The sequence below is a fragment of the Magnolia sinica genome, chromosome 6 (assembly GCF_029962835.1).
Source record: "Magnolia sinica isolate HGM2019 chromosome 6, MsV1, whole genome shotgun sequence".
NCBI lineage: Eukaryota > Viridiplantae > Streptophyta > Magnoliopsida > Magnoliales > Magnoliaceae > Magnolia > Magnolia sinica.
The window spans coordinates 98,138,534-98,151,650 of record NC_080578.1 but is presented as its reverse complement, the minus strand read 5'-3'; the positions used below and the strand labels follow the sequence as shown (position 1 = coordinate 98,151,650).

At 39.3% G+C, this 13,117-nt stretch overlaps 1 protein-coding gene across 1 annotated transcript; it reads left to right on the top strand.

Annotated features, from left to right (window-relative positions):
* The first annotated feature begins 4,291 nt into the window (after positions 1-4,291).
* Positions 4,292-12,777, top strand: LOC131249205 (5-methyltetrahydropteroyltriglutamate--homocysteine methyltransferase 2). The gene is made up of 14 exons (XM_058249829.1): positions 4,292-4,434; positions 6,548-6,901; positions 7,021-7,108; positions 8,666-8,793; positions 8,868-9,059; positions 9,193-9,395; positions 9,485-9,648; positions 10,580-10,660; positions 10,761-10,927; positions 11,021-11,126; positions 11,223-11,473; positions 11,571-11,643; positions 11,742-11,870; positions 12,172-12,777. Exons 2-14 carry the CDS (start codon positions 6,552-6,554, stop codon positions 12,538-12,540), a joined length of 2,301 nt encoding a protein of 766 aa, XP_058105812.1. The 5' UTR covers positions 4,292-4,434; positions 6,548-6,551; the 3' UTR covers positions 12,541-12,777.
* The last annotated feature ends 340 nt before the right edge of the window (positions 12,778-13,117 follow it).

The following is a 13,117-nucleotide window of genomic DNA, read 5'->3' as shown; positions in this document are numbered from 1 at the left end:
TCCAATACGTGGTTGAGTACTAGAGCGATCAACCAAAGCGGAGTCCATGCAATGCCATGTGAGTTTTGCTAGGATACATCCCTGCGTATTGTAATAAGGTGGGTGGGGATCTTAGCCTTTGAATTGAATTGAGGTCATTTTACAAATGATCCAAACCATTTGTGCAACCAATCGCATTGCAGCCTTTGAGACCGGAGTAACTTCCAATGATTCAAGTCGTTTACATGATGGGCCACAGTTTTTATGATGGATAGAAGTGTAATCAAAGCCATTAATTGGATTATTGACACTTTTGATAATATGGACATATATCATAACCTTATGTATAATCTAAGGGCCGGTTTAAATGCTCAATAAAAAGAATTTTTTTCATGGATTCCAAATGTGAAGTGCGCCCATCGCATGATAATTTGGATCATTGAAATGAATCCAGTTCTAAGAAATAAATTCCCAACATTGAATTGTGATTCCACGCGAATTCTAAAACATTTAAAATAATAAATAAAAAGCTATCAATTTGCTTATTTCAACGCTGGAAGATTCGATTCTTTTACTTTATAAAAATAACCATAACCTTTGTATAATGAAAGAGTTGAAGTATTTTTATTTATTTATTTATTATTATTTTTTTAAACATCCACATGTGCACCCATTTTTAGCCTCTACTTGTTGTCACCATGAGCTCAATAATGTTAGAATCATACTCACCCGATGATATCTCTAGCTGCTTTTTCTTAAATGATATGCCTTTCATCATAAATGCAGTGGCACAAAACTATATATAATTCTTTGAATGAACAAATTGATGAATAGCACGTAATCCTAATTTGTGTGGCCCTTTGAATGAACAAATTGACGAATAGCATGTAATCCTAATTTGTGTGGCACGTGAGCAAGGCAACATGCTCAAACATTTAAAAAAGACCCACCAAAGCAAGGATCATGTCGTAAATTTGAATGTATTTGGTAAGGCTGTGTCTTACCGTCATTCTAAAATGTGAGATTTTTTCAAAGACATTCAGCGCTCTTGCAGTAATTAAGAAGATCCCAAGATCGGACCAATATCTGAATGGATAAAAACCAATCAATCAGGATTTAATGGGACTAGTTCTAGGAATCTTTGATGTCATGATAGGAGATTGGTAGGGATGGCTCTGATCGAGCTAGATTTAGATGCAACAATGCCTTTAAAATAATTTTCGATATACGAAAATTGTCATAGCCATGTAAAAGTGGAGATCTGAAAAATGGTTTTAGATTTATGATTATCTCCTATGAGAATATTACTAAAATACTATGGATATGAAGGATTCTAGATCAATAAGAAAACCTAATATGAGTTTTACCACCTCTAGAAGCTCTAAAAGTATGTCGCGATAAAGAGCTCCAAGCCCACAACAAACACAATCCATCTTCAATCATTACCTTCTTCATTTTATTTATTTCTTTTTCATTTTTTACTTTTAGCTTAGCATACCTAGTACAACATTCGCATAAATCACTATTGTCCAGCGTTGCCACTATAGTATCATAAAAGTATATTAAATATCTACAACTTTCATTATTGAATCCCCATTAATTAAGTTTTTACTTGAAAGATCAAATATTCTAATTATATATTGTTGGCCGTTCACCTAGATTGTTTATCCATATGGACCATTCATGTATGTATTTATTTTATTTAGTTATTTATTACTTCATTGATTGTAATGAGTATTATTTATAAATCAATAGATTAATATTGTTTTAACCTATTTTTATTTTATTTATCCATTTACATTATCTTAAGAAATACATTAGTTGTAATTATTGATTAGAAAATAAGTCCTTAAAACACAAGGTACAATAAAATAAAATCAATAAGAAATAACTAACCCCTTCTTTTCTTTAAATGGCTTGATCATTATTACAACCGGTGACTAATAAAAACAACTGGATCCTCATAATATGGTTTTAATTGGTACATCTTATCATAAAGGGCACCAATATTCAATTAAACATAGAGTTGAGTACGACTTTGAAATGCTCGCACTTTCTAATTGCACGCTAAAATTAAATACATGCCTTCATTCCAACATGTGGTAAGTATTTAATTGAATTGCATAAACACTTACAATCAAAGGGAGGTTTGATCATTGAAAGAAACCAAGCCCAACAATGGCTAGTGTCCTCGTACATCTCATCCTAATGAGTTAGGATGTATTAAAGCAAATCTGGTACCAAATATTTTGAGAGGACCTGGGATATGCAATTCTTAACCTTTCTAAATTGGGTAAGTGGACACTATCTTGTCTGCAAATTTGGTGGGCCACATCATGGTTATGTTGACCCTTTGTGGTGTGTTGACATTACCAAATTCTGTGGTCGCCACTATTGTATATGTATTATATTCATACCGTCCATCCATGCGGCTTTATCATTTCAGGCTATGATCTAAAAAAATTAGATAGATCTAAAGCCCAAGTGGACCACACCACAGTAAACAGTGGGGACAATGATTCCCACTGTTTAAACCTTCCCAAGGCCCACCATGATGTTTATTTGTCATCCAACCATTTGATAAGGTCATTCAGATCCGGATGAAAGAGAAAATCCAAAACTTCCATAGCTGCTAAAAATTTCTCAACCGTTCACGTTCTATTCCCACTACTTTATACGGTGTGGTCTACTTAGGGGTCGTTTGACACCTTGGATTGGAGGGGATTAGAGGGGGTTTCAAATCCCCTTAGCTGTTTGTCAGCATAAAGCAATTGGGGATTGCCAATCCAAGGGGTTCCCAATCCCCTCTTTGAGGGGGTTTGTAATCCAAGGTGAGAGCTTGGATTACACCTAAAATCATTTCAATAGTTGTAGGTATAAATGTATGTCATTGTACACTATCATTCTACTGGGCACATGGCCCACTAACGATAATCAGCACCGTTCAAACATTGTTCATGTAGATCAGCACCGTCCAAATATTGTCCAGCACCATCCAAACATTGTCCATATTAATCAACGGTTAAAAATCGTTGGTTAGTCACTCGGACATGATCTTGTGCTTGCGGTCCATCTGAGACTTGAAATTTCATCATTTTTAGGCAAAGCATATATTTTAGCGGTCTTATCACAACCATAGTGTCAAAAATTATATATCTCACTAATTGAGGATATTAAAGTTGATTTAGTAATTAAATTCAAACCCCTGTAAATATACCATGTATAGGTATTTTTGAATTAAAGTTGATACACACTCCAGGATGCCAAACACACCAAGAGGATTGCCAATCCAGGGGGTTTCCAATCCTGGGGGTTGTGAATCCAGGGGGTTCCAAATCCACGCTCCCAAACAGGCCCTTAAGCTTCTTAAATGCCTCACTTCTTAGGAAATTCCCTAAAACGATCTCATAAAGTGGATGTACAACGTGGATGTAACACACATCGTGATGGAGCCCACGGAACTTGGTGACGTAGACACACCATAGAGGTCGGTGGTGTGTGGCACACCACCAAATCGTTAACACTTCATAGCATAGATATTATTTTACCGGTTTCAAAATTTTGAGAGAATTCCAAGCGCCTCGTCAGTTGAGTCCACTTTCTACATATATATATATATATATATATATATATATATATATATATATATATATATATATATATATATATATATATATATAGGCCCAAGAATAAAGCTGATCTCCCATCATATAGGCCTACGCGTAAAAAAAAATGTTAATAATTACACGCATTAGAGGCAGCGGACTACCAGCGACCCTGGGATTACATATATCTCTCTACCCGGGCTCTGTGGGATCCGCAAAGATATCTGTGACAAATTTACTCTGTTCATCTGTTTTAAAATACCTCAACGGGATAGGATTATAAAAATAAAATAGATCAAAACTCAGGTTGGCCATACCAACAAAACAGTGGGAACAACAACATCCACCATTTTAAACCTTATTTAGAATCCTATCCTATTGTGATCTTTCAAAACAGATAGATGGAGTGGATTTAAGACTGGCATCTCTATGGGACCCACAAATCTCCGGGCACATAGATATCTCTTTGCCTGAGTTCACACGCAATCCGTTCCCTGATATGAAATTTCACCAGCCATTTCCAATCATGTTAACCGGTCAGACGTGCAATGACTCACTGAGTCCCGTGACTCGTCCGAGTCACTCAGTCACCGCGTTTCACCTCCATGATCTCGACTGGTTGCACCGACTACCGACCCGTACAGTTCTCGAACGAGTCGTCTTACCATCCCTCGGGAGCTGGGGAAGTGATCGAGTACAGTCGCAGCTTTCCTCGAAATGCAGATCTACACGCACTCTGTTTATAAAATACTCAACGTCTCTTACCTCACTCGTGCCCCTCTTTTATCTATCTTCTTCTCTCTGCGATAGAAGCAGTCAAACTTCTCTGTTTCTCCTTCCTCCGATCAAGGTAAGCTATCGGATATTCCATTTTTGCATTCCCGCGTCGGGATTCCCGCCCATAGCTTATATCGCTTCTTCCAGTTCTCGATTCCCCTCCTTTTTTTCCTGCGGATTTCCGTTTTCTGGAACTCTCAGGACGAGTTTTTTAGCTTTTCCTTCCTTTCCTGGTTCGAGATCTGGTGCTATAAGATCTGATCTATATATTTTTCTTTTACACGAATTCGATTTTTCGGTAAGATCTGCCGATATAAATGCTGGTTTTTTCATGTTCTTTTCTGCTTTGATTCGTTTTCTTTTTCTGGATTTTTGCTCGAGATGGCAGATCTACGGCTTTGGTTTGATTTTCTTTGCATTTCTTTGATTTTTGGGAAGATCTTGTTCTTACTGGATATCTGAAACTAATCTTTGCTTTGGATCCGTTTTTCTTTGATTTTTCTGCTTTTTTTTTTTCCTTCGTTTTCGTTCTTCAATCCTTTCAAGAGAGCTGCTCCTTGCGCTGTCTGTTTTTAGTCTCGTACTCTTCAAATGAAAGTTTCTGTGTTTGCTGTATTTTCTTGTTGATCCGTGCTTTTGAGTCTAAGATCTAGGGTTTTAGAGCAGTTGGGTTTGCAGATCTGGTTTTGGATCCGAGAAATTGTGTATATCTGGTTGGAATCTGGTTCGAAAAAATGGATCTAGCCGTTCTAGCCACTGAATTCCTATTAATACATGGATGATTTAATGGGGTTTAACTTGCTTTGCTTTGCGGAGTATATCTCTCTTTCGGAGGCTGCTTGGCTATTGGTCGGTGCTATGTGGACCCCACCATGATGTATGTGTTTAATCCGCGCTGTCCATCCATTTTGAAAGATAATTTTAGCGCTTGATCCCAAAATTGAGGTAGATCGAAATCTCAGGTGGAACACACCATAGGAAAACAGTAGTGATTGAATGTCCACCATTAAAAACCTCCTAGGGTCCACTGTAATGGTTATTTGACATCCAACCTGTTGATTAGGTCATACAATCTTGGATGAAGTGAAAACAATATATCAGCTTAATCCAAAACTTTTGTAGCCCCAAGAAATTTTTAATGGTGGGCGTTCAATCAACACTGTGCGGTCCACTTGAAATTTGGATCAACCTCATTTTTGGGCTCATACCATAAAATGATCTGGAAGAAAGGGTGTACGGCATGGATGAAACACATACATCATGGTGGGGCCCACAGCGCCCCAACCACTAGCCATTGGCTGGTGGCACGGACACTAGCCAATCCGTTTCCCTCTCTTTCTGCCTTATGTTTACATATATTAGCTTTGATTAATGGGCAATGAGCAATTTTTGACCTTCGCATGCCTTTTTATTTGATTTGATTAGAGGGCGCTGGCCCTTTTTGTCACCTCCCATCTCCAGATGCCGTTACCTATCTAACATCATTTAGATTGTCTGATGTCATTATATTGCTTTGTAAATCTGAAATTGGTTTTGGGCCTTCGTCATCTCTCTCTCTCTCTCTCTCTCTCTCTCTCTATATATATATATATATATATCAGCCTCTTCTATGACCATCGTGTTTTGTTTGCCTATGTATTTTTCGCATGCTTTTATTTGATACTTGAGATTTTATCTTCATCTGTGCCATTGATCATTGGTTTTGTGTTTGGATGCGCCCCAATTTGCAAGCGGATTTGATATTTTGGTGAATGGTAGTTTATCTGTTCTGCTGTGCCTGGATTTCAGGAACCACAATATGTGTGATAATATCTTTTTTGATCTTTCCACCAAATAAAATTTCAAAACATTTCAAGGTTGGTCCTGAAATGCATCTGATATTGAATTGGGTAGAATGCTTCCATGGCTCTATGTACTGTGTGTATCTAAACACGAGTTGTCTTATTTTCCCTTCTTCCTGGTGACGCCTACTTCTTTAGCAACTCCTGAAGAAATTTAACTAAATCAGACCTGATTGCACGTTTGATTTTACATTATAAAGCACCAAGGGTTCTGTTTTTATTCAGTAGTTTTTGTTTCTTCACTTTGCCTTCTTTTGTCATGATGGATTGTGGAGTACTGAAATTGCATTATATGGCTGTATTGCTTTAGTGACTCTCCATCGTTGTTTTTGTTTTCTTAACCAGTGCAATGGCATCCCATATTGTTGGATATCCTCGCATGGGCCCAAAGAGAGAGCTCAAGTTTGCATTGGAATCTTTCTGGGATGGGAAGACCAGCGCTGATGACTTACTGAAGGTTGCTGCAGATCTGAGGTCGTCCATCTGGAAACAGATGGCCGGCGTTGGGATCAAGTACATCCCGAGCAACACCTTTGCCTATTATGACCAGGTGCTTGACACCACGGCAATGCTTGGGGCAGTTCCCCCTAGATACGGTTGGGCTGGTGGAGAGATTGGTTTTGACACCTACTTCTCAATGGCGAGGGGGAACGCCACTCTGCCTGCCATGGAAATGACCAAGTGGTTTGACACTAACTAGTAAGTCTTCAATTTCTCCTATCTGTCTGTTACATCTATCCAAACTTTAATAGTTTCTGGCAGATATCACTGACATGTTATTGTTTCAATTGGTTTTTATGCCATGTTACTTGTTGCAGCCATTTCATCGTCCCCGAATTGGGACCAGACATGAAGTTCTCTTATGCTTCTCACAAGGCAGTAAATGAATACAAGGAGGCAAAGGCGGTATGTGATCCATTAGCTGTATGATTTATCTGTTCTTCTGTGATGCAATCTCATTTCTCTTATTAATGAAATGTATTTTAAATAAAAAAAAAAAAAATCCACTGAATTTTTCTAAGAAAGTGATTAGAAAAAATTTCCCTCCTGTATTCATCTCATGTATAAGACCTGGGTGTGTTGATTAATATAAACAAATACAAGGTGGTATGTGATCCATTAGCTTTATGATTTATCTGGTCATCTGGACTTTTGGTGATGAAATCTGTTCTCTTATTAATGAAGCGTATTTGAAAATAATTTACTGAATCTTTTCTAAAAGAATCATTGAAAAATAAATGTCCTGTTAGGCGTTCAGTTGGCATTTAAGACCCGACAGCGTTGATTTATATAAATGTTTTTTTTTTTTTTAATAAATAATTTAAATATAACTGCTAAGCACAGTTGTTTGAATCTGTCTAGCATTATTATAATCAGCCAACAGGCAATGTGGTATATAATTGGTAAAGTTGGTAACATGTTGTATGAAATATATAATATTTAGTTTTGTCCTTTAAAAAAATGGTATTATTATTTATGCTATACATGTTATTAGAAATGAAAAAAGGTATATGGTTTCGAATTGGAAAAGGTATATAATTGTTTGTGTAGGCAACTGCTCAGCACAACTGTATGAGTCCATATAGTGTTATTGTAATAAATCTGTAAACAACATGGTAAATGAAGCTGGATCCAGTACACACATTTCTTTGATAAGTTTAACATATGAATAGGTGTGGGGCCTACCATGATATTTCAATGACATCCAATCTGTCCAACATGTGCACCCCCTAATGTTCTCCTTGGTGCCAAAAATTCCAGCCAATCTAAAACTCAGGTAGGCCACACCTCAAGGAACAGTTGTATGTGCGGCCCACTGTTTTTTTTTAGATGCCTTCTAATCCATTTAGAATATGCATCCAACCAGGATGAAGGGACACACCAAACCTAAGGTCATTCTAGAACTCGGGGGCCACAACACGTGGTTTTAGAGCTTCTAGGCATGTTTTACATGGTGTGGCCCACCTGAGTTTTGGATCTGAGGGTATAGTAGGGGCACACATGATGGACAGATTGTATGAGATTAAAGCATCACGTTGGGCCCCCATGTGCCTATTTGTATGTTAAGCTTATCATAGAAACATTGTTATTGGATCTAGCCTTGTGGTAAATAATATGTAAAGTAAAATTGGGATTATTATTTATTCAATACATGTTATAGAAATGCCAAAAAAGTATATTATTTCAGATTAATAGGAGAAATTTAAGAAACTACCGCTGGGAAAAATGCAAGGGTTCTTTATGTACAAAGTCATATACTCTTTCTATTAATTCATATAGGCTGTGCATATCTGTAGAATGTGGTTAGAGTATAGGTAGTCAAAAGAGAAAAGAGTGACCTTCTATGTTCAAAAGAACTTTTTCTTGAATGAGACTCTGTTTAGAGACGTGATGCATGAAAATTGTAATTTGTGAGGACTTCTGAATCTGCTTGGCTCACACATTTGTCTTTCTCTGATGCAGCTTGGGATTGATACCGTTCCAGTTCTTGTTGGACCAGTCTCGTACTTGTTGCTGTCAAAACCTGCAAAGGGAGTGGAGAAGTCCTTTTCCACTCTCTTGCTCTTGGAAAAGATTCTTCCGGTCTACGAGTGAGGATTGCAAACTTGCTTCTCAGCAATTGCTTGCTTCTAAATATCATCCAGTCTAACCAAAATGTGTGCAGGGAGGTTGTGGCTGAACTGAAGGCAGCTGGTGCTTCATGTATTCAGTTCGATGAACCCACCCTCGTGATGGATCTTGATGCTCACCAATTGCAAGCATTTACTCATGCCTACTCGCAGCTAGAATCATCGCTCTCTGGTTTGAATGTTGTCATTGAGACCTACTTTGCTGACATTCCTGCAGAGGCATACAAGTAAGAAATCTCAATATAATGGAGGCATCTTGATGTATCTCTACCTTCTTTCTTTTTCTTTTTTTTTTCTTTTGGAAGTATCATTGGATTTCTGCTTATGATGTTCAATAACATGTTTGTTTATCTGTCACAGGACCCTCACCGCGCTGAAGGGTGTCACTGGTTTTGGGTTTGATCTTGTTCGTGGAACAAAGACCCTTGATTTGATCAAGAGTGCTGGATTCCCTTCTAACAAATACCTCTTTGCTGGAGTTGTCGATGGAAGGAACATCTGGGCTAATGATTTGGCTGCTTCTCTCAGCACTCTTCATGCTCTTGAGGCCATTGTTGGTAAAGGTATGCATCCTTTCATGCATTTGTAACTTTATGAAACCCTGTTGATCTCTTTAATCTCTGCTTATGCGTGTTTGTTTTATGTTCCACAGACAAGCTTGTGGTCTCCACATCCTGCTCGCTCCTCCACACTGCTGTTGATCTAGTAAATGAGACAAAGCTGGACGGTGAAATCAAATCGTGGTTGGCATTTGCTGCTCAGAAAGTAGTTGAGGTGAATGCCTTGGCAAAGGCATTGGCTGGTGAGAAGGATGAGGTACGATCTACTCTAAATAGTAAATATTCTCCTCATACAAAGTGCTTTGGATTCTTCTTGTCATTCACTGATGCTAGGATTATATCTTAACAATGTTTGTTACAATAGTGTTGCTATTACCGTGTGTGTGTGTGTGTATTCATTATAGGTCTGCAATCACACATCTAATTGCATTCCTTGTTTTAAAATATCCTCCATGTGTTTTGTGTCTACCAGCATGCATGTTTTCTGTCCTAGGGATAAGATACAAATTTTAGTTTTGCTAAGCTCCATATGTGTGAACATGGCAGCCATCTACATGCTGCATGGAAACTTCCATGTAATTGAAGCTGTTCATCATTCTTTCCCATTCTGCAGATTCCCTGAGTGGCCAAAATGTTATAAATGGGTGGGAAGTATAGAAGTCTTGGTTAAGTTTTTCAATCCATTCATTTGCTTGCTTGTAAACCTTGGCCTACCAGCTGAATCAGTGAACAGCTCTCACATGTTTTGTAAAAGTAGAGCCCAGCCAAACTGAACCGAATTGGTTATCTTCACAAGAACGCAGATGCCTTGGGGCTTGGTGGAAGTTGATTTCATCATCTTCAGATGCTTGTCATGATATTCTAGAACCTTGAACCGACCAGGTGGTCGAACCGGTTTGGACCAGATGTGGACACCAAAATGGTCTGGGTCGGCCAAAAATATGCTTGGTTTTATAGGGATAACTATTTCATCGAAAAAATGCGGCTGCTTCTATCAAAGCTTGAACACATGCATTCTAGTTAAGCACCAAATATTCTAACCAACAAGCTAACAGCAAATAACTGCTTCTTCTCGCTGTTTTCTTTATTATTTGATTGCATCATATTACCGGGCTAATTCGGGCCCAGTGGGCTGAAGTCTGGTCCTTGTTTTAAAACATTGTCTCATCATTTATCACTGTCTTCAGGCATTCTTCTCAGCCAATGCTGCCGCTCAGGCTTCTAGGAAATCCTCTCCACGGGTGAACAATGAGGCAGTTCAGAAAGCCGTAAGTACTTGAACTATGCACTTTCTGTTTCTGTTTTTTTGCTTGTTTAAAATAAACTCTCCATCACTCACCAGAACCGATCTCGTTGCTACATTTGCAGGCTGCTGCTTTGAGGGGCTCTGAGCATCGCCGTGCTACAAATGTTAGCGCCCGGCTGGACGCACAGCAGAAGAAGCTGAACCTTCCAATTCTCCCAACCACCACCATTGGGTCTTTCCCTCAGACCATGGACCTCAGGAGAGTCCGCCGTGAATACAAGGCTAACAAGTGGGTGCTCTATAACGTTTGCATTCGAGATTTGTTTTGGATTGTTTCGTTTCTCAATGACTGAAAAGTTATGGTTCCTGAATTAAAATGCAGGATCTCTGAAGAGGAATACGTGAAGGCCATCAAAGAGGAAATCAGCAAGGTTGTCAAGCTGCAGGAAGAGCTCGACATTGATGTCCTGGTCCATGGAGAGCCTGAGGTGTGAGATTAACCTTAAAAGTTCCTCAGAAACGATTTCAGCTAGCATGCAAAGCAAATTCATGGATGTTTTTCTAATTGACATTTTGGTATGCAGAGGAATGACATGGTTGAGTACTTCGGGGAGCAGTTGCAAGGCTTTGCCTTCACAGTCAATGGCTGGGTGCAGTCTTATGGTTCCCGCTGCGTCAAGCCACCCATCATCTATGGTGATGTGAGCCGCCCCAAGGCCATGACCGTATTCTGGTCCTCGATGGCCCAGAGCATGACTGCCCGCCCAATGAAGGGAATGCTCACAGGCCCCGTTACCATCCTCAACTGGTCTTTTGTCAGAAACGACCAGCCTAGGTAAGCCAGGCAGCTATGTGCTACAATCTATATTTATTCCCAATCATTTTCATTATCTTTTTGGAATGCTTTTAACACAAAATGCAAATGCCACCAGATTTGAGACATGCTATCAGATTGCTCTGGCCATCAAGGACGAAGTCGAGGATCTTGAAGCAGCCGGCATTCAGGTTCAGTCTTTACCTTTTAAAATTTCACGACTGAGTTTCATTCATGAAAAGAACCTCTCCCAATTCTCTTTTGCTTTTTGTGATTGTCTTATGTGCAGGTTATCCAAATTGACGAGGCTGCTCTCAGAGAGGGCTTGCCACTGAGGAAATCCGAGCAAGCTTTCTACTTGGACTGGGCTGTCCATTCATTCCGGATCACTAACTGTGGTGTTAAAGACACTACCCAGGTTGTTTTGCTTTTCACACATCTTGGTTTTCTCTTAGCTACTAATCTTTTCCAGAACAAGCTAACCCTTGAGAGAGAGAGAAGAAATCTCTAAAGCTAATGAGGGAGTTATTTAGTACTTCGGCATAGTGTCATGGTTGATACTTAGGCACTTAAATTGTACCCATGGTTTATATCAATTCAGATTAACATTCCAAATTTAGAGACCAAATTCAGATTAACCTTCTTGGATTTATTCTGTGGTGGAACTGATGGACACTCACACCTACTAATCTCCCTTGTATTTATCTTGCCCAAAACAGATCCACACCCACATGTGCTACTCCAACTTCAACGACATCATCCACTCCATCATTGACATGGACGCTGACGTGATCACCATTGAGAACTCCCGCTCTGATGAGAAGCTCCTCTCCGTCTTCCGCGAGGGCGTCAAGTATGGTGCTGGCATTGGTCCAGGTGTGTACGACATCCACTCCCCACGTATCCCGTCGACAGAGGAGATTGCCGACCGCATCAACAAGATGCTTGCTGTGCTTGAGACGAATATCCTATGGGTCAACCCTGATTGTGGTCTCAAGACCCGCAAGTATCATGAGGTGAATCCTGCACTGACCAACATGGTTTCTGCAGCCAAGCTCCTCCGTACCCAGCTTGCTAGCGCCAAGTAAGAGCCTGCAGCCTGCCTCTGCATTTTTTTCCTCTCGAAGTCGACAAATTCCATTTAAAAAGAAGCCTGCCTTGACCCCCCCCTTTCGTTTCACAAATAATATTTGGTTTGTTTTATGATGAGTTTGTAGTAGTAAAGGCACTTATTGCCTTCGATATAAACTGTTTGGTAGGCTGTGACAGCCTCTTTTACTCCCAACGTAATAGAATTTGAAGAAATGCTATTACTTGTATTGCCATTTCCTATTCTCAATCTATCAATGGTTTTGTTTTTTTGGAAATTAATCTGGACTGTCAGTTTGATTGCATTGGGTTGAGACTCTCTAGGCTTGGAACAGTTGCTAAAGGGCGCGTTTGGGTACCCACCAAATAAGTTAATTTTTTACTTTTATCACTTAAAAAGTTAGTTTGGTAGCATAATTGTAAGAGTAACTAATGTGCCAAAAGCCGACGACCCCAGTAGGGCCCTAGAATAGGGAAATAAAGGAGAATGGCCTGTGGCCAATGTTGCTTTGATAAGTGTCGGTTGTCTCCCAGTAAATAGACACCTCCCTATCTCTCCGAGTAGCCAAACTTCTT